At 48.3% G+C, this 20,521-nt stretch overlaps 1 protein-coding gene across 6 annotated transcripts in view; it reads left to right on the top strand.

The window, feature by feature from the left end:
- The window catches only part of GAS7 (growth arrest specific 7), a 177,693-nt gene that overhangs the window by 14,178 nt on the left and 142,994 nt on the right, over positions 1–20,521 (top strand). For 2 of the 6 annotated variants that reach the window (XM_065034448.1, XM_065034446.1), the window contains exon 2: positions 18,078–18,201. In XM_065034448.1, coding sequence (XP_064890520.1) covers positions 18,078–18,201 — 124 coding nt within the window. Of the gene's footprint in view, positions 1–13,017; positions 13,215–13,620; positions 13,723–18,077; positions 18,202–20,521 lie in introns of those variants that run through there. The other 4 variants (XM_065034451.1, XM_065034449.1, XM_065034450.1 and 1 more) reach the window with 4 other exon arrangements.

Here is a 20,521-nt window from a genome sequence, read left to right as displayed (position 1 = left end):
CAGACACGAGTTAAGCAGTTTCTCAGTGATCACATAACTCGAGCAGCAGAGTCCCGTGGAAGAAATTTTTTGTGATAATATTATTCAAGATCTCATTGTGAATGACATCAGAAACACTAAATAGTCCCCACCCCAACTCTTCTTAACTTTCAGCCCCAAGTGTTGCCCTTTTCTAAGTAGCATTTTTTTAATATTAGATTTTGGTTTAATACATTATGTCATACTTTAAATGGTATTTCCATTTTCATATCAAGTGCATCTGTTACAATCTATCTCATGGAACATCAGCATAGTGTGATCTTTAAAAATCGCTGCCCAGGGTACATATCTGTATCTCATACTATATTCATAGGCTCACTCCTCTGCTCCAAGAAAGGCCCAATAATACCCACATCATTTCTTATGAATAGTTATCTGGTCTTTTCTTAACAAGCTATACCATGGCTTCAGTATCACCTCTATGCTGAACCTTCCTTCTTGCCATTTAAATCCATTTTTATTCCATCTTTGATGGTTGGGAAAACAAACTATCCTTTTTCTCTTTTCAGCAGCTTCGTGCCGTATCTGAGACACTCCCCGCTCACTCGTTCCTCCTCTGTATTAAATGACTATTCCTCCTTCCGGTCATTTTTTCTAGATCTCTGGTTTTTACTCTCTTCTGGATTAGTCCCTTTGTTCATATCTTGAAGAGTGAAGCTCAAAACTTGACCCGTAGCTCCACCCGAGATCTCACCAGGTTATTGTCTCTCAGACCGCTCTCGTTTCCCTTCCCAGTGCGATGTCTGTTCCACAGCTCCGTCTCCTTTTCCCATTCCTCCGAGACAGACACTATGCTTTGCCTTTTCTGTGTGCCAAGAACCCTCCCTGCCTGTTTTTCCGTGAATTCGCAGAGATGATTAGCAATGGCTCTGAGATTTATGAGCCAGTTCTTTAAAGTCTTAGGATGAATTTATCAATCTCAGTGTTCTCCAACTTATTCCCTCCCTGTTGCAGGCTGAGATGTTAACCCTTTGTTGCTAGTATTAACTGTGACAGCCACTTGATCAGGGATGACTTCTTTATTATCAGATGACTTTTTGTTGACGATACTGAACATGATTGTCTGTGAGTAGCTCTCCTTCTCTTCTGAGCTGCAACTGGTTCCTTTACTTGGTCTTCCTCTTAATACAACTGCATTTATAGAACATTTCCTTTTACTGTTAATGCTTATCTGCTGATTTTATCTACTTTTGCACCTACACTTCTGTACTTGTTGTAAGAGTAACTGGCATTTTATTTTTTATTTAAAAGCAATCTAAAAGGTTCCTTTCCTTATGTGCACAGCACTAGGCACAAAAGGTTTCCAGTCCCAGTGACTTCTGATGTTTCCCTATAAGAAGTAATTATATCCTGCAGATGTATGAGGAAGTTGCATATTGAAATGCTGAATTTCATAAGCAAGATTAACTTGCTGGATGTAGAACAACTAAGCAGATAGATTTTCTATATCTGCTTTGAGAGACAGCGTGGCTTGGAGGTGAATCTTGAGTAAGCAGCAGGTCACAGTGGCTGGACCATGTTGGAAATGCATCCGCATTGCAGGACAGTCCCAGGGACTAGGGGACCAGCCTTCCTCCAGATAAGCACCTTCAGTTCTCAGGTCTGTGATGAGCTTTACCTCTAATGGCAATTAAGTCATACAGGCTTGGTGCCTCTCGTTCCCTTTGTATAGCTGCAGTAACTCGAAGCCAAGATTACAGTTGAACTTTGTTGTTGTGGTAATAGGCAGTTTATGTGCTTGCTCATTCTGTAGGCAGCATGCTCAAGCTGAAGCTTACTTCTCTTGCAACAGAAAAAGTTGTGAATTGCACAGAAATGATGATATTTGGGGGTGAGTTCAGTGCTGAATTCTGTACTTCTGTGTCTCATCCCATGTCAAGGGGTGTAGTCACATATTTCATTAGTGGTGCGTGTCACTGACGAGTTCACTAACAGAATAGCTGGGACTGGGAAAGAATGGGAGTCTGGTGATGTGTTAACACTGCAGTTTATAACCTGGCCTGCTGTTCCCAGGGGCCACAAACGTCCTGCCAGGAACAACCACCACCGCCTAGCAAAACTTCTACATTTCCTACACATATCACACAAATAATGATGGACTGTTGGCATATCCATGCTTTAACATTGGCCTTTTTTCTAAGAACTTCCTCCATCCTTTTTGCTGCATAAACGCATTTGAGGTGAAGCCAAAATGAATCCTCATAGACTTTCGATTGGCAGCTTGAAGTCTGGTAAAGTCCAGAAGAGGATGGAGGGTCTGGAAGGGAAATGTGGCAGTTTTAAAACAGGCAGTTTATTAATTTCATCTAAACCAGTGTCAGTGGGACAGGGGGGTGGCCAAGCAATGACAGCCCAGTGGCATTTGCTGTGTTCTTCTGAGGATGCTCAGGCACTGAGTGGAACAAGTTAAAATTCATCAATAACTGTTTCCAGAGATTTCCCTCCCACTGGCTGTTTTTGGGGCTGTCTTCTTGTACTTGCATTTTTTCCAAGCTGAATCTTGTCTTGATATTTCCTGTTGGTGTTTCTGCCTGTCCCACTTTTCTGCATGTGTCCATCCCAGCTGCAGCTGGTCACCTCGGACGAGCGAGTGTCCCTGTCCTGGACCTGCTGGGCTGTGGATGTCTCCCAGCACTTGCCTTTGTCATCCCTTGTCTCCTTCCCACTGTCTGCACCGTGATGTTATTCTTGTATACGCACCATGCCAGGACTGAATGAATTTCACTGCACGACTATGGTGACCTGGATATTCTTCTCAGATGAGATGCTTGTACTGTGGAGCTTCATTAAAAAGCGATAAAGTGGGCGAATGAGATCTGAGCTCCCTTTAGCGTGTACTGGGCCAGGATCAGCAGCTCTGAGGACAAGAAACGGGGGTTTTTCAAATGCTCAAAGGTATGCCGCTAATTGGAATATAAGCATGAACAGACCCTCTCATGTCAGCAGTGGTATGTCAGAGATAAGAGGCATCCCTGTTACCAAGGACTGCTGACATCACTTTACACTCTTGGGTAGGTGGCATGTGGGAAAGAGACATTAGTGTCCTCTGCAGGTGTCCTTCCCTGTATCAGAAGGGCCAGAAGAAGGAGTGGAGCCTCTGTACAGGAGCACCAGTGAGGGGAAAGCAGCTACAGGGAGCACTTTGTGCTGTCAGGTTGGATGAGAACCAGCCCGGGAGCAGCAGAAGCTGCAGAGGGGAGAGGGGAGCATGTAGCACAGTCTGGAGATCCTCCGCTGCTCTGCCCACCAGGGGTCATCTTCAGAAACAGCTGATGGTGCTGCATTACCTGTCTGTTGTATTTGCACTTTATTTTATTCCTGTAATGGAAAGAAGCTTGTAAATGAATATAGCACACTCTGGTGCCAGCAGGCAACTCTGCTGCGCTCATCCAGACCTTCCTGCGGGACGGGGTCGAGGCAGCCAGGGAGAAACGCTTAGCATGTCCTGCCTGAGCAACCTCCAGAGCCATAGAGCCTGGAGGAGAAGGAGGATTTTGCTTTATTGACATCTCAGTCCTCTGCTGGGGTACAAAGGCGGTCCCACACTTTGCATTTTTAGAGAGGGGACGCCTGGAAAAATGCTGCAAATGCAGCAAGAGCTTGTGTCTGGCCGCCTCTCCCTGCGTGACGAGCAGCAGGAGACCCGTGTCCCAGCTGCCACAGGGAACAGGTTTGCTGCACTGCGCCACAGACCCCCAACGTCCCCAATCCTCCCGCTGCCCGTTGTCCCCCAGGGACACATGGCCTTCCACGTGTGGCCACACCAGCCCCACTCCCATGTCCGTGTGTCCAGCTGGGGTCCAGGGGAGCCAGGGCTCCATGCAGGGGCTCCGGACGGGGCTCTGGGAGCCTTGCTCAACTTTGGCAAGTTGTGGGAATGGCCTTTTCCCTTGCTTACTTTTTTTTCACTTGCTCCTTTTTTTAGGAATTGTAGCAACAGCAAAACCAAAAACTGAATCTTGTCCGTCTGTCCGAGTGTGCTTTGCTGGGAGTTACAGGCAATAACAGTCACATTCCCCACGCCTGAGAGAGATTACAAGGGAGGGCGCAGGAATGTGCATCTGGCAGCACTTTGTATCTTGGCCATTTCATTGTTTTCTCTGCATCCGAGGTTCACAACGTTTTGGTCATGGAGGGCCATTCAATCCAGGGAGTATCGGGCTGGGGCTGCATAACAGATATCGTCTGCAGGGAAGCACCAGTCATGAGAAACTGAGGACAGCTGTAAATAAAAAGTCCCCATACAGGCTTCAAAAGTAGCTGGGAGCTTTATTTGGGGATCCTGACCGACAACAGCAACAGGGGGAGGCAAATTTCATTTTAAACTGCAGGAAAATGTAGCTGTAATATGCCAAAATGTTAATAGCTTTGCTTAAGGCCTGGGGCCAGGAACAGAATCTGAATTAACTATTCCAATTTTATTTTAATTGCACAGATTTTAAGATAGCATTTATAATAAAAATATCTTGTTAGAAATGCAGATCATTGACATAAGGTTCTCAGGGACACGATCCCAACGTTCTTTCTAAAAGAGAGAGGATATTTAAAATGTTTTGGGAAGTAATTAAAGATAAATACAGACAACTAACCAGGATTATTCTTTGGATGATATCAGAATATGCTTTCATTAATTTCCCTTGAGAAGAATACGCTAGCCCTGGAGGTCTGACAAGAAGGTCTTCTGTGATGCTTTTACTTGCTTTTCTAACTTAGAAATGTGTCGTGGTTGAGATGGACAAACAACATAGACCAAGTTCGAAATATGTTACTCACTTGCTCCAAAATGTTTTTGTAACTAGCCATTTTTGGCAGGTGGCTGCAGCAGAGGTGGATGTTGCCATGCCTTAGCTGTGTTGTGCATGCTTGTTTGTGCATGTAGGAGAGAGTCTATCTAATCTAAGGGAGAATCCCTTCCTTCCTAAAAGAGCAAACACTAATTATTAGTTATTGTGTCTGGGAAATTGCAGAACACAGCAGTAGGATCATGCTTGTTAAAAGAAACCCTATAGTGATGTATGCGAAATGAAGCAAGTAAAAGCATGCCCTGGCACAGCCCCCTGTAAGCACATATGTTGATGGAGGTTGCATAGGTACATTGTACCCTTGAGAGAAGAATTTCTTTCATAGTGATCTGTATATTATTCATTATTTTGTTTTTACTCATAACTTCTTTTTGCACCTTCTGTATTTCTGGAGCGTCCCAGTTCCGTGTAAAACACAAAAGCAAGTGAGTCCGTCACCAACAGCTCCTGTGATGGCACCTTCGTGTCGTCCCCAGGTGGAACACTGGACACCTGTAACCGGTCTTGGAGCAGGAGTGTTTTGCAGCTGGGGCGGTTCTTTTATTGTGTTACTGCTATCCTGGGGGTTGTTCACCTGGCTGCTGTGCTGCTGGGAGGAGGATGCTTGTAATTCCTGGGAGCCGTGGAGCACACTCCAGGCGGACGGGCTGCCGGCTGCGCGGGGGTCAGCAAACAGACGGGCAGCCCTTGGGAGCCGGGGGGCAAGGGCTCTTTGCTCACACCTCTTGGAGGGATCTTGTCCCAGGGACCAGGAGAGCGATGCAAAGTGGGCGGCAACACAGGAACTATGTGCTTGATATCAAGAGCCCCACAGTGAGTGAGGCACAGGTTTCTTTAGCACCTCTTCTTATTTCTGCGAGGTTTCTATTCAAGTTGTTTTTTTCTATTTAAGCAGTTACTTCTTCACGTTTTTCTTTAGATAAAACCTTGTGGCATTGTTTGGGGACGGTCTTGGCGGGAAGCGGCATGGCACATCCCCGCAAAGATCAAAGTGGCTTGGGGCTCCCTTCCAGTTCTTCATGCATGCATTTTGCAACTTGCTGCAACGTCTTGTGGAACATGCAACCCTGACACTGCATCTGATCCCAGGAAGCCATCAGTGCTTCTTGGCCCTGGCTGGAGAGAGGGGACACGTTCCCACGCACAGGTGAGCGTGGGTAGGCCAGGGCTCCATCCCAGGCTGTGGAGAGCGTGTTGTGTCAGTGCGTACAGGGGGGAACGCTTGTATGGGCTGAGCCTTCCAGCAGTGCCAGGCTGGAGGCCCCATATAAAAACATTTGGCATTATTCCCAGATACTTCATTGCTCCAAAAGCAGCTGCGCGCACAGGGCCCTGGGAGCTCGGAACACAGCCGTGCTGCCCGGCTCTTCTCCTGCCCTCACGCCTGCTGTGAGTGACTTCTCTGCCCCCCCTTTCCACGCAGCAGCCCAGGAAGGGGTCAGACAGTGAATTTAGGTGGCTGTTGGAAGTTTTTTAGCTGCTCCCAGTCACCTTCCCAGTGCAGAGCACCCACAGTGTGCAGCGTTCCCCAGTGCCCCGGCTGCCTCCTGGGCCTCTGACCATCGTGCTGGTGTGACATGCTGTGCAGCCACTCAGAGGGGGATCTGTCCTCCCAGCGTGTCATTTCAAACTGGAGACAAGCAGTGATGCTGCAGCTGGCCTGACCTGGCCTTGTGACTCTCCGGGCGTATGGGGGTGACTCGTGCAGTACAAGGTTTGCTGAACAATAGCCCTGTTGTGTCTGGCTGCCCAGGACAACAAAGCCCTTCAGAGTGCTTGGCCCTGGTCCTCTGTCTTGTACCAGATGCTGATGTCAGAGGCAGAGCGGCACATCCCCCTGAGCAGGGCGAGGGGACGGGGGCTCCTGCCTCCTCCCGGGATGCCCTGGCACGGGGCACATCCAGCCCAGAGCTCTCAGTGCTGGCACTGATGCATCCCCAGGCTTTTATCTTCTCTCCTTTCCCACCCTACCAAGCCATGGTGTGATAAGTCCTGCCTGGGGAAGTCTTAGGATCCAGGACAACCAGCTCAGTGTGCTGCTCGTGGGTGATCCAGCCTGGCTGTGTACTGGTGGGTGACCCATTCCCAAACCTCCACAGCCAGCGCCAGCTCTGCAAATTAGATGCCAAATGTTAACTCTCTGAACAGCAAGAAATGACGGTGCTGAAAGGAAAACAAAAGGAATGGGAGAGTGCTAACATCTTTGTTTCTCTTTGGGAAGAAGAAAAAGGACTACAGATATTTCAGATAAACTCCTTGACTGCTGCAGGAAACCCCACTTCTGGGAGGGATTTCTCTGTGTTTGAGGGGGGCAGTTGGACACAGCTGTGCTTGGGAACAGGTGACAGGTACCAGCCTGGTCCTTCCTGGCATTCTACCACTTGCCTTTTAACTTCTGCATGGTACATATGCTGACTTCCCATGAGGGTCTTCAAGGCTGCGTGTTGATGCTGAGATCTTATTCTTTTCTCTTCAGTACCCTGTGCCTTAAAGTTTAGGCAGAGGTATTATGCAAAAGTTTTTCTTAACGTGGTGCTGCACGAAGATGTGAACACAGAGATGCACTGCAATGCTCCCCCGCTTCCCCAGGGCTATAACAGGGGACAGGCACATGTGAGATATCTCTCTTCACCATTGCTTAGCTTCATTTGGGACTGGGATTATCCCACCTCAGCTGTCCTCCACATCAGCATCTGGCGAGATGTATACCAAGGGCTGGGATGTGCACATGCACCGCGTCAGGGGCTGCTGGATCAGGCAGCCTGCTGGAGGCAAGGCTGCCACAACTTCATATCCCCAGATCCAGACAGCAGCGAGGATAAGCATGTATTGCCAGCAGGTGTATAGCACAAACTCACAAGTGTGGTTCTTCTATTTACACATACACGTGGCCAGCTGCACAGATCAACACAAGCAGAAACACTCAGCACTCTCACAAATGTCACCAAAAGCCTCATCTTGTTCCCTTTTCTGGTGAAAAATGCTAAAGGTTTGTTAGTGGGGAATGCATACATATATACAATGTGGAGCCCTCCAGTAACTGGCCCTGGATCCCACTCTCCCCAGTTGCTGGCACCTGGTCATGCACCCCTGAGACTGCAGCCCCACTCCGGTTGCAGGTTCACGCACCTGCTTGCACGCACCAGCACATGCACAGACACACACTGAGGATCCTTCCTGTAACTGGATGTAGATTCTCTGTCTACCTGGCAGATGACACATGGATCCTTCCACCTGACACACACAGATACGTATAAGCAAATGGGTCTCAGACAACAACCAGAACTTATGGTCCCTACAGTAGTTGGCTTGGATCTCCAGGGTCCTCCAGTCGCAGCTCAAAGACCCTCTGGTCTCTCTAGTATCTGGCCAAGACTTAGGGCTGTTTTGATACCTGGCTAGTGCAAGTTCCACCTAGCAGTGCCAGCTCCTTGCTGCTGCCCAGTGTGACCTCCCAGAGTTTTTTCCCATCCAGTGTCACTCTGGCCATCACCTTTCCATGCATATCTTGGCTGGATAACACAAGCCAGGAGGGGCTGCTCAATGGGACAGATTTGTCCATTAGAACAGAAAGAAAAAACAACCACGTATTTTCTAGGAGATGACTCTTGAGCTCCCTGTGGGTATGTATGCGTTATATTTGCGAGGATATGTGTGTACATGTAGCCACAGTCACCATGTTCTAGACAAGCTTTCTTACTCAGAGCAGACACTGCTCCCATCTGGCTGTTCAGGGTCTTTGGTGCCTGCTGAGAGGGTGGTACTTTGTTTTCCCTTTCTTGGTTGCTAATTCAGTGCCAGGACTCTACGCCCTTGTCAGATAGTGCTAAATACTGTCAGAGGGTAACACACGGGCTGTGAGCACACCAAAAAGGGGGCGCTGGAAAGTGGTGAACTCACCTGGGAGCGTGCCGAGAGCTCAGGCAGAGCAAGAGGCGAGAAAGCCAGCAGCCGGGCTGTCCTCCTCTGCAAACCGTGCTCACCTTCCTCCACACCTGCTGCTCCCCAAACTGGGAGCCATCACAGCCTTTTTGTTCTCTTTCTTGCTAACCACCCTCCCCATATCAGGGCCTCACTCCCATGCTTTTTCCCCACTTTGAATCTCCCCCCACCCCATCTTTTTCATCCTTCCTACTTCAGACCCACCTCGCTTCCCTCTCCTCAGCCACACATCAATCTCCACAGACAAGCACCTCTCGGAACTGCTGCTTTGCCAGAGCGTGAGCATCGTCTGCGGTGGGATCTGGACCAGACCTGGTGCCATGGGTCCCATGACACCCACTGCAGGGGACAGACTCAGCGCAGCTCAGTGCGGTGGCTTGTCCCCATCTGGCCCCTTATGTGAACCAGGCACACATTGAGAAGGGACAGGATTGAGCAGCTCTGGAGTTTTCAGCTCTGTCTCGACAGCCCGTGTTCTGAAGGGGTCTCAGCGGGATTCACAGATCTGAGCATTTCTCTTCCCATCCATTTTGGTCTCTCACACAGCACTGAGCCACAAAACATCACCCAGTCTGTCTCCCTGGTTCATGTATCCTTCAGAAACAGTTTGTTTTTCCCTAGTTTAGAGTGCTGGCGGAGAAAAGTGTATCAGTCCCAGAAGGCTGATTCTCTGCAAACATGGTGTCATTCATAGATATTACCTTAAAGCAAGCTCCTGGGCACATGCCTGCACCACAGCCAGGGACCTGGGTGGGACAGAAGAGAGGAGTTTGTCAGCTGGGGATTTGGCTGCGAGAACAGGCCCTCGGTGGGAAGGTAGAGCTGGGTGGGAAGCATTTCAGAGCCAAATGGGAAATAGAGGTGTGTGGGTGTACAAGAGAGTTGACTGCAGAGCAGAGACACATGCACAAGGGCCACCTGGTCCTCCTTCGAGCCACAGCTGCGGTGGGTTGGTAGGAAGGTGGCAGAGATGGCATCCGAGGAAACAGCAGCTGCGTGGAGATGCTGAAGTTATTTATGAGGGAGAAAGGGTAAAGAAGACTTTGGCATGGCACAGAGGAGCATTATTAGGGCAGGGAGATTTTGAAGACTGGGAAAAATGAGGGCTGTCCTGCTACACTGGCATGTGGGGTGTGTGCTGGGCACAGTTCAGCCCGCTTTTCCAGCCTGGGGGTGCTCTAAGACACCCCAACACTTGGCACAGGCAAAGGGAAGGGGAAAACAGTCCTTGAGGAAGAGGCTGATGTCACAGAAGGTGGCCAGAGATGGGGCATGGTGCCCAAAGAGAGGAATGCAGGGGGGCAGTGGCGTTGGCAGTGTTTGCTGTGTCTCTGCTGCTGAGGCGGTGCCCATAGGGCCACCCAGGGAGGGCGACTTGTCCCCAGCAGCCGTGTGCCATCAGATTCAGCCAAGGAGCTGTGTTGGTTGCCATGACAACCGGGACAGGTCATATGACCCGTTCCACTTTCTAAATATAAATCTGTTTCACACAGTGTATGCGACTCCATGGAAACCAAATGTTGAGCAAGAAAGATTGCATAAAAATGAACAAAATACAGAATGACTCAAAGTACTAGAGAGAGAGAGGCTGTGGGTAATGCTGGGAGGTCAGAGGTGCCCTGGGCATTCCCCGTTTTTGGGGCTCATGTTGGTGTGGGCCTGCCCGTGCCCAGCCTGGGGAGGGTCTGAGGAGCACTTCTCATTGCTGGGATCTTCGTGCTAAACTTGGGATGGACAGGAGTGGGTGCAGGCATCCCTGCCACCAAGGCCTTCTGGGGACTTCTCTCACTAGCAGATCCTGGTTGCAGCATTAGCTGTGTCCCAACACAGAGCCCACTTCTTTGGCTGCACCATGTCTGCCTTATTTCTGCTTTGTACCCCTGGTTTGACACACACCTTTGACAAGTTACGTATTTATGAAAACTGCAGTTACGTAGAAACATAAGCTCAGTATTGTCAGGGCAAGCTTGTCCCCATAGGACAGAGGGCTGTTCTGGTGCGGGTCCATGGTTCAGAAGTTTTTCCCTGCTGTGTCCTTGCATTGGGGTGTATTAGAAGTGGGGTGGTCAGTAGGTCAGAGAGGTTCTCCTGCCCCTCTGCTCTGCCCTGGGGAGACCACACCTGGAATATTGTGTCCAGTTGTGGCCCCTCAGTTCCAGCAGGACAGGGAACTGCTGGAGAGAGTCCAGTGCAGCCACCAAGATGCTGAAGGGAGTGGAGCATCTCCCGTGTGAGGAAAGGCTGAGGGAGCTGGGGCTCTGGAGCTGGACAAGAGGAGACTGAGGGGGGACTCATTCCTGGGGATCAATATGGAAAGAGGGAGTGTCAGGAGGATGGAGCCAGGCTCTTCTCAGTGACAACCAGTGATAGGACAAGGGGTAATGGGTGCAAACTGGAACACAGGAGGTTCCACTGGAAGATGAGAAGAAACTTGTTCCCAGTGAGGGTGGCAGAGCCTGGCCCAGGCTGCCCAGGGGGTTGTGGAGTCTCCTTCTGTGCAGACATTCCAACCCGCCTGGACACCTTCCTGTGTAACCTCATCTGGGTGTTCCTGCAGGACACTGCAGGGGAGATGCTTAGCTGGACTCTGTAGTTTTTCTTTGTGCAGTGTGACTCTGAGCAAGTGGCAACAGCAGGTAAGCATTCTGACGCTGCATTTAATTCAAACGTTTCCCACAGCTAGAGGCATCCTCTCCCATTGCTCCAAGGCTGCATGCTCTGTTGAAACAGGAACATAAAATCATAGAAGAATTTAAATTGCCAGGGACTTTTGGAGGTCTCTGGTCCAACTTCCTGTTCAGAGCTAGATCAGGTTGCTCAGGGCCTGCATTTGTGGATTTGGGATTGTTTTCCTTTACCATGGGCTGTATGTTCAGGAGAGCCCCTGTGCTGCAGTGCTGGAGTGCAATGTGAGCTAACACATCTTCAGGGACCTCAGGCTTTTAAGTGCACAGATGTTTCCTCCCTAGGATCCCTCTTTGAAGGGAAATGGGGATTTCCGGCAGTTTGAAAATGGGAAGTGATTTTCCCCTATTGAGCAAGGCAGAACTTGCCTCAGGGGGTCAGACAACATGGGATGGACTGATGTCTTCGGGCCCTTCACTCTCTGTTGCCTCACTTTGCTGTGTAAAACCCCTTTCATCTTTATTTTTGTTTCCCCACCATTGGGAGGGGATCACATTTCCAGGTGATTTTCCAAAGGAACAGGATGAGTTGGGCTGCCACTAACTTGACCAAGAAGAGCGAGAAAGGAAAGAAAAACAGAATAGTCGGAACATCAGAAGAGGCGGAGTGGGAGAGGCAGCCCCAGTGCTGGACGTGCTGCCCTGTTCTGGACCGGTTCAGCTGGACAGCGAGAGCCAGGGGTTCAACACGTAGGCCACAGCTGGTGCTCTTCTTTGCATGGAGTGGCCAGGATGTCTGACCCCATCGTCATTCCCTTCAGACTTGATTCTAGACCATCTGTGCTTAACAGTGCACAGGTGAAACACTGTTCCCTGGTCTAGAGCGTAGCCTCTGGGTAGGTTGTGATGCTGTGGGGTGGCTGTCCTGCCCACACTGGTTGTCCTTCACTCCCTGACATCTGTAACCCAGTGCCTGTGGATGCAGGGAGAATGGGCCACAGGTAACAGCAAAGTTCATGTGCTCTGCTCTAAAAAGCACATCCTTCAGCCTCTTGTCAGTGCTGGTGTCCTGAACTAGGTGGGTGAACCCCATAGATCTGCTCTTATTTCTTATACTTGCCTTTGCTAGTTCTCCGACCCATGGTTTGGTCCTGAAGAGCTCCAGTGCCCTCTCTGCTTTGAGATGCCTTTTGCATTTGCTGCTCATTTCTGGTTCTGTTCTGCTGTGCATATATCAGGAGAATCCTGTCCCTGTTTTTCTGCAGACAGCAAATGAAAACCATGCTTGTCACGGAGAGTGGGGTCTGTTGGGTGGCTGGCTCGTGTCTGCTCCTTCATGTACCCCTCTCATGTGGACTTCTGATCCTAGGAAATCTTGTAGGAGGGGAGTGCTTGAGTTCTTAGTTTTGAATGTTTTGAGAGATCCTTTGATCCCTTTTACAGATGCAGGCGGATTTCACTGGGCTCACACGTTCTCTGCTCTGCCCACATTGTTCGGATTTCCTGCTTCCGCAGTGGTGTGTTGCAGACATCCTTTCAGGTCCAGATCTGCCTGTCCACCATGGTGACACTACCAGAAGTGACAGTGAAGGGAGTGGCCTGAGCGTGTCTCTCAGCTGAGAGGCGCTGCGGGAGGTGTAAGGTTTGGAAGGCAGCAGGGCTTGCCGGCCCAGCCAGCCTGAGCTGCTGCACTGCCGGCTCAGCGCTTTCAGCGTCCCGTCTTGTTCTCTGGTTACAATAGAGCAGATCTGCTAAAAGGAGGCACTTAATCTTGATGGAGGAACTACAGGAAGTGCACAGTCCCCTGGTAAGCCATTCCAGTCGATACTTATCCTCATGATTGGCAGGTTCTTTTCAGTGTCTCTGATTTCACCTTCCAGTTGCTGTCTGCTGTTCTAGTTCTGCAGGTTTGTAAAACTCTGCTGATATTGAAAGCTCCTCTCTGTGTACACAGTCCTCTGTTGTGATATACCATTCTCATAAACTATCCTGGCAGTAATTCTCCTGAAAATAGGAACAAGAGATCAAAGTCTTGGAACTAAGGATGTGCAAGCAGAAGTGGCTCACTGTTCGTCTGATGTGTCAGGTGTACAAACATGGTTCCAGTTTAACCATGCCGATGCTAAAAGAAGAGACTGCAGAGGGTCTGGCTAGGACAGGGTTGTGTCTGCCAGGAAAAAAAGAGTGAGAAAGTCTCTCCTGTTACTCATCAGATCTCCTGCGTTGGCAGAGAAGGGACAACATGCTGCCTCTGTGGCCTCCATGGCACCGTCATTCCTGAAAGGATGTGCTGCTGAGTGCACCAAAACAATGAGGTACTTAATCTGTGATGCATTATAGATCCCAACCCATATGCTACTGCCCCACACCATCTATTCCAGAGCCTCCTGGTGTCTTTGCTTCAGTGAATGCAGGGTGGTGAGGAGTAGAGGATGAAGCCAAGTTTTGCTTCTTCTTTGATTCCTCCCCTGTGACACTTTCAGTTCCTCTTTCCTGCACAGGGTATCAGTTTGGAGCAGAGCTGCTGCAGGAGTGGGAGCTCAAGTGCGCGTGGGAGGGGATTGCACTGAGACCCGCTAGGGGCTCCAACACAGGAGCTGCCCCAGCACCCAGAGGATCTTCCTCTGCAGTCCCCATGGCGGGGGATAAAGTCCTTCCCAAGAGTGAGCTGCTGTTTAGGATCGCATTCCTCTCTAAAACAAAAGGAAGAGATCCCCACATCCGGACTCCATGCACATCCAAGCAAACAATTGCCCTATTGTTTACAAGAACTTCTGCCTTCGGCAGTGCTGGGATTTCCCTTATATTCAGTCCTCTTGACCATCATTGATAGGAACTACTGTGCTCGCAACACTTCTTTATCGGCAAAATCAGAAGTGGAGGTGGAAATATCAGTAACTCAAAAATTAGCAACTACAAAACATGATTCTTATGTGCTTTTTTTTGAAGTGATAGGCATTTTGGCAGAGACTATAGCTAAAACATTGGCTTGATTTTGGACTTTATATTATTTCCATGCAACATTTGCTGGTGTCCACTCTATACTGTCCACATCTGTGTCTTGGCATAGCCTTTGTTTAAGAATACAGCCATGGCACCTATCTGTAAAAGATGTGTGCTATTCCTGCAGTCCATCAGGGAGACCTGAAGCAACACTGAAAGAGTAACTCAAAGGATGTTGGGACAATTGCAGAGCTTCCTTTAAGCAAACCAGCGGTGTCTGTTCTTGCAGGGTGCAGGTGCTGACTGTGAAATTAAGTAATACCATGAGTGCCTGAAGTGAGCTGAACCTAGTCTTGACCTATTTGGTGCATGGGATCACTATAGGACCATATTAAAAAAGCGGGGTAGCAGGAATGGATAGGACTTCAGTTCCAGAAGGGAAAGAAGATATTAAAGACAGAAATGGTGAGCATGTAGTAAAAATGTGTGAAATTCTGTACCTTCTAGAGTCCGGAACAGAACCCAGGCTTGGATTATCCTGGATTCCCCTTTATGGGGATCATGCACAGCATACATGGTCTGGTGGAACTTTGTTATCTTCATGGCCACAGATCTGTGCAGTGAATCTACAGGATCAATGTTGAAAATCTTTCATCTGGGGAAAGGCTGAGAGAGCTGGGGCTGTTGAGCTGGAGAAGCTGAGAGGGATCTGATCAACGGGATCAATATCTCAGGGTGGGTGTTAGAGGATGGACCAGACTCTGTTCAGTGGTGCCCAACGCCAGGGTGAGGGGCAACGGGCACAGACTGAAACACAGGAGGCTCCATCTGAACAGGAACAGAACCTTGTTTGCTGGGAGGTGCCAGAGCCTGGCCCAGGCTGCCCAGAGCGGGTGTGGAGTCTCCTTCTCCGAGACTTTCAAAGCCCCTGGACCCAGCTGTGTGATCTGCTCTGTGACCCTGCGTGAGCAGGGGTTGGACCGGGGGATCTGCAGAGGTCCCTTCAGCCCCAATCAGTTTGGAATTCTGTGATCACCTGCACAAGCAATGAGATGCTTCCAGGGACATCATGACTAGAAAGCCTGCAGTGAGTTACTTTCAGTCAAAAGGATGATGCTGGACATTAAGGCCACACTGCATGGCAGGACTGTGTAAGCAAGTTTCTGGTGGTGTCAGTACGAGGCTGTAAAGAACTGGAAAAACGTACATGGTTGTTGGAGCTGTGTTAGAAGTGGCATTGCCATGAACAGCCATATTATGTTGGAGAACAACTCAGATAACTTAATTTTTCTGTCATATTCATGAGGTTTAATGTTTTAATTAGTAGGATTCAGAGTTTTCACAGAGAGCTATATGAAACAGAGAGGTGTTTCAGTGGTATGTATGGAGGGGCTCTGCCCCTGTGATCACAGCACAGGCATGGTTGTGTTAGCCTCACTAACAGACAAGAATTTAATTTAGTGCATTTCTAGGCAACAGAACAACACTAACAATAATGAGAACATGTGTCTTTGGGCGGGCTAATGCGTAAGAGGGGTTTTCACTTGCATTGTAAGATGAGATAAGCAAAATAAAAAATAAATAGTAACATAAACTGTGAAAGTTTCTGCTTTCTCACATGTACAGCAGGGTGAGCGGAACTATAAATTGATTTGATTAAACATTAGAGAGCAGAAACACACATGATAGGAGTAGATGGCAGAGATCCTAGTGATGAATTCTGCATACCACCCTGCTAGCCATAGGCAGGCAGAGCACGAGATCTGAGTCATACTCTTGGTGGGGTCCCTTCGTATCTCCCAAGCTAGTTTGTTCAATTCATGTTAGGCCAGCTGAGTCTCCCAGTCAGTATTTCTGCTGAAGGAGAGGAGCCAAAATCTGAACCAGCATAGGCTCCATCTGTGCTGCAGCAGTGAGACGTTACCCATCTCGCCCTGTCCTCGGGTCCATATGGCTGCCTTGCCTGGGACCTGTCTGTGCAAGTGCGCACATCGCAAGATCTTCCTCCAGTTCAGTTCCTCCTGAGAGTCGTTGTAACCAGTGTTTTCTGAAAATGAAAAGAAACATAAGATAGACTTTTGGCTCCAGAACCATTAAATGTCCCTTTTATTTTGGGTTGGAACAGAGTTGAAGTTTTACACAGAGGTTGAATGTGTAGGAGGAGGACACATCACAGGTTTTTTCTAATGGTACTGTTCATACATCTGTCAATGTCTGAACATCATATGCATCCAGGTGCTGAAACTCTGCCCATCCCCTGGATGTGGCTTCTTGTGAACCTAGTGCAGTCACTTTGGACCTGTCCCCTACTGTGTTGGAAGGCATTTTTGGGATAGACATTATCTTCCGCAGGATAAATAATTCAGTTTCACACATTTCTTCCTTGTTCTTTTGTATTTCTTCTTTGGAAGGCAATGCAAACAAACAAACAAAAAATGACTACATCGCATGTGTGGTTTGCCTTAGGACATGTGGAAAGACCAAGAGGAGCTCTCTGGATGTGAGCCAGGAGGAGGCTGTTGGGTTCATATCTGCAGCCCTGTAGGGTGGCAACTGGCAGTCATAGAATCACAGAATACTTTGGGTTGGAAGGGACCTTCAACACTCATGTAGTCCAACCCCTGCCATGAGCAGGGACATCTTCACCAGCTCAGGTTGCTCAGAGCCCCGTCCAGCCTGGCCTGGGATGTCTCCAGGGGTGGGGCATCCACCACCTCTAATGTTTGGCCATGTATCTTATCTCTCTAGCTTTGCCTTATTCAGTGTTCCTGGTTGAAGGGACTGGCTGGGGTTCATTGCCTTCATTGGGATGAAGCGCTCTTTGTCAGACTCACATCAAGCAGCTGCTACCAGGGGACCACCAGCCATACATGGAAGAGGGAAATAGTCCAGGTGGTGCAATGTAATGCAGACAATTACTTTCATTTCAGCTTCACCTCTTTCTTTTCCTCACACCCTGAACCTGCACGGATGTTTGCAACTGAGTCGGTGAAGAGATGTACAGCTGAGGTGGCACTTGAACCCTGATAGAAGTTCTGTGTGTTCTCAGGGAGCAGGTGACAGCATGGCACTCATCTCTTGCTGTTCATAATGATCTAGATCATTCCTAGTAATCAGGATCCTAATGATCCTCTCTCTGGATGATATGGATCCAGATTACATCTAGATCAGTAATGCAAACATTGCTGATTACATGCATTATTAGTATTTAATCAGCATACTCATACATTTATTTCAGCACACTACTCCTGTAGACAACATGGCTCTGAAGTGTTATTTCTTTAAAATGTCTAAAGGTGAGGGTGCCCTGTAAATTAAATCGGGGTAGCACCTCCATGACCAGTGCTTTGACCCACCGCTATATCCTCAAGGAAGTACATGGGTACCAGATGCATGCCTTTCTTTCTCAGACACTTGATTTTTTTTATGCTTTGCATTTTACTGCTTAACAAGAGTCATTTTCTTGGACCAGCCCAAGTGCTTACGGGACATAAATATAGAAGTGTTTCATTTCTTTCCCAAAGGATGTTCTGTGCTTCAAGGGAAGGCTTCTTCATGTTCTGGATGGTGCCAGGACAGATGAGAGGAGAAACAGACTGAAAGTCTCTGGGTGTATTGCAATCTCTAGAATGCGAAACCACATGGTCCCTTTCCAGATGTGTGTCTGGTTAGACTTTACATTATCTAGATATTGACTTAATAGGTTGGGATCTTTTTCTTTTCTCAGCAGAAACCCAGAAAGGCAACTCCTCAGACAGGAGAAGATACGTTGAACAGCCATCTTCCCCCCGGCTGGCAGAGCTATATGTCTCCCCAGGGCCGAAGGTACTATGTGAACACCTTCACTAATGGTAAGTGGCGGTGGGGGCTGCAGTAAATGTCACCCTAGCAGTAAAGATCTGTTGCAGGAAATTATCTCTCAAGTTGATTTTGATGACAAAGTAGGCCCAGAATCACATGAACTAATATGACTCTGCCCTCATATGAAAGAAAACAATTATAAGAAGATTGTTTCCTCTGATCCTTTGTCATTTTAATGCTGACCATTAGAAAACATCTAAAGCTTTTACAAAAGACAGAGAATGTGAAGTAGAAACACCCCTGCAACTAATGTTTTAGAATATAAAACACTGTTAAGGATATGATTTTTACCACATTCGTTATTTCCTTTCCCTTTAGCTGGAGATATTTATAGCTACATATGTACATATATGTGAAGTAGTTTGATAGAAAATCAGGTAACACTAAAGCACTGTTAGGGGAGAACAGAAGTAGTTGATTGAAAAGCTGCTCAAGTCAGATTCAGCTTGCACATGGAGACAAGGGAAGAAAACCACATGTAATGGAACATCAAAGACAGGATTTGTGTGTTTTATTCCCTGCCGCGCTAGCAGAGAAGCAGACTTAACTCACAATCTTATCAGCTGCTCAGGACCTGTAAAACTTGTACCACCTCCGCTTACCTAAGGCTCTGTGTCTACCTGCTTTTCTCATCATGAGCTCACAACAACATTGCAAAACAGGGACTCAGGACCAGCAAAACCAGATTTCTTTAGCAGAAAGAATGACAGAATGACAAGGAAGGAGAGGGCAGCAGGAGTTCACCTTGTTCACTGCAGACCAAAGCCATCAAGAATGACCACTGGCTCATGGGCAGCACCCCGTGCATGGCTGGGGATATCAGTAGGAGTTACATGTACCCTCTCCCCACTGCAACTCACAGGTGGATGAGAAGGGGATTGAACTCAGTCCCGCGCCATCATGGCAATAGACTCTTAGTCACATGCGCTGGGTTGAAGTCAGATAAAAACAGTAAGAACCTGGTTTTTGTGTGATAAAAACTCTTATCCCAGGAACCCACCCCAGAAAGGTAAATGGCCTGGGCTCAGTTTTTCCATCATTTCAGGCAGCTTTTTACTTTCCTCACAAAACTTACAGACAATATAACAAGGACCAATAGCCACATCCTGCTTGGTAAGTCCAAGTCAGAAATCAGGATGTTTTTTCTCTAGGAAGGAATTCTCTCGAGGAAGGCAGGATAGCCCTGGCACAGGCTGACCACGGAGGTGGTGGAATCTCCATTCTTGGGAGCTCTCAGACCTGGCCAGATAAAGTTGTGGCCGAGCCGATCTGTTGTGAGCAGTGGTCCCGCTCAGAGTGAGTAGCTGGCTTAGAGACTTCCAGAGGTCACTTCCAACCTGTCCTTCTCAAGAGAATGTCAAAGCCACCTGTGGTTGTGCTCTCAGCTACTGCAATGGGATTGCAATGCAGCAAAGAGTATGGTTCTCAGAATAACAGAGAAGTGGGTAACAGGGTAAGTGGGATTTCTGTGTTCTGGTCCTTGATTTAGGGAGCACTTACTCAAGTTCTGTTCAGATGAGAAAGCTCCTCACCAGAGCAGTCCTAAGCCAAGCTGGCTTTGAAGTTGTGTTTGCTCTTGTTTCTTGTGCTGGACTCAAGAATCATGTGTTTCTGAGCCTCCCACACCTCCCATGAAATCTGTAGCCTTTTGTGAGACAAGAGGATTCTCCTGCAGCAGGTACAGGGACAATCTGGCCCCTCCATTCCACCAGTTTAGCTCGTGTTCCTGGCAAGCTCAGTTTCTCTCAGCCTGATCAGTTGTAATATGCTGCTGCCTGAAAGTATTCTAGCTGTGTAGGTACTACTTTTTGCTAGTTTATTGGTCTGATGATATTGCCTGGGAGTATTTTTGCTCTAGTTGGGCTATATTGCACTATCAGATTCACATCCCAAATGCCTCAAAGTGGATTATGTGCCAAAGAAGTGTCACCTATGGTGTCATCTAGGTCTCAGACAAAGCGGAAGTGGGATGCAACCTCTGGGCCTTTCTGTTGAAGTGGGTGATCAAGCCTTATCCAGCCCTAGCGTGAGCAGCTGTCTGGACATTGCTTTAATTTAATCTGACTAATTGGGCTCTGAACTTTGTCCCTGCAAAACTGGTAGTTCAGGACTACCCATAGACAGATTGGCCAGTCTCATGTTGGATATGCACTTTCTTCCTTGACTGAGCTCCGAAGTTGCACCAGCTGAGCCATGCAGTCACTGTAAAGGCACATTTGGCATGCAAGGCTTGCCATCCAACAGTGGGATTGCACCTGACACTCAGGAAGCATTCTTTGGCTTTAATCCGAGTCAAGACCAATACACTGT

The sequence above is a fragment of the Columba livia genome, chromosome 18 (genome assembly GCF_036013475.1).
Source record: "Columba livia isolate bColLiv1 breed racing homer chromosome 18, bColLiv1.pat.W.v2, whole genome shotgun sequence".
Classification (NCBI taxonomy): domain Eukaryota; kingdom Metazoa; phylum Chordata; class Aves; order Columbiformes; family Columbidae; genus Columba; species Columba livia.
This window is presented reverse-complemented; position numbering and strand designations above follow the sequence as displayed.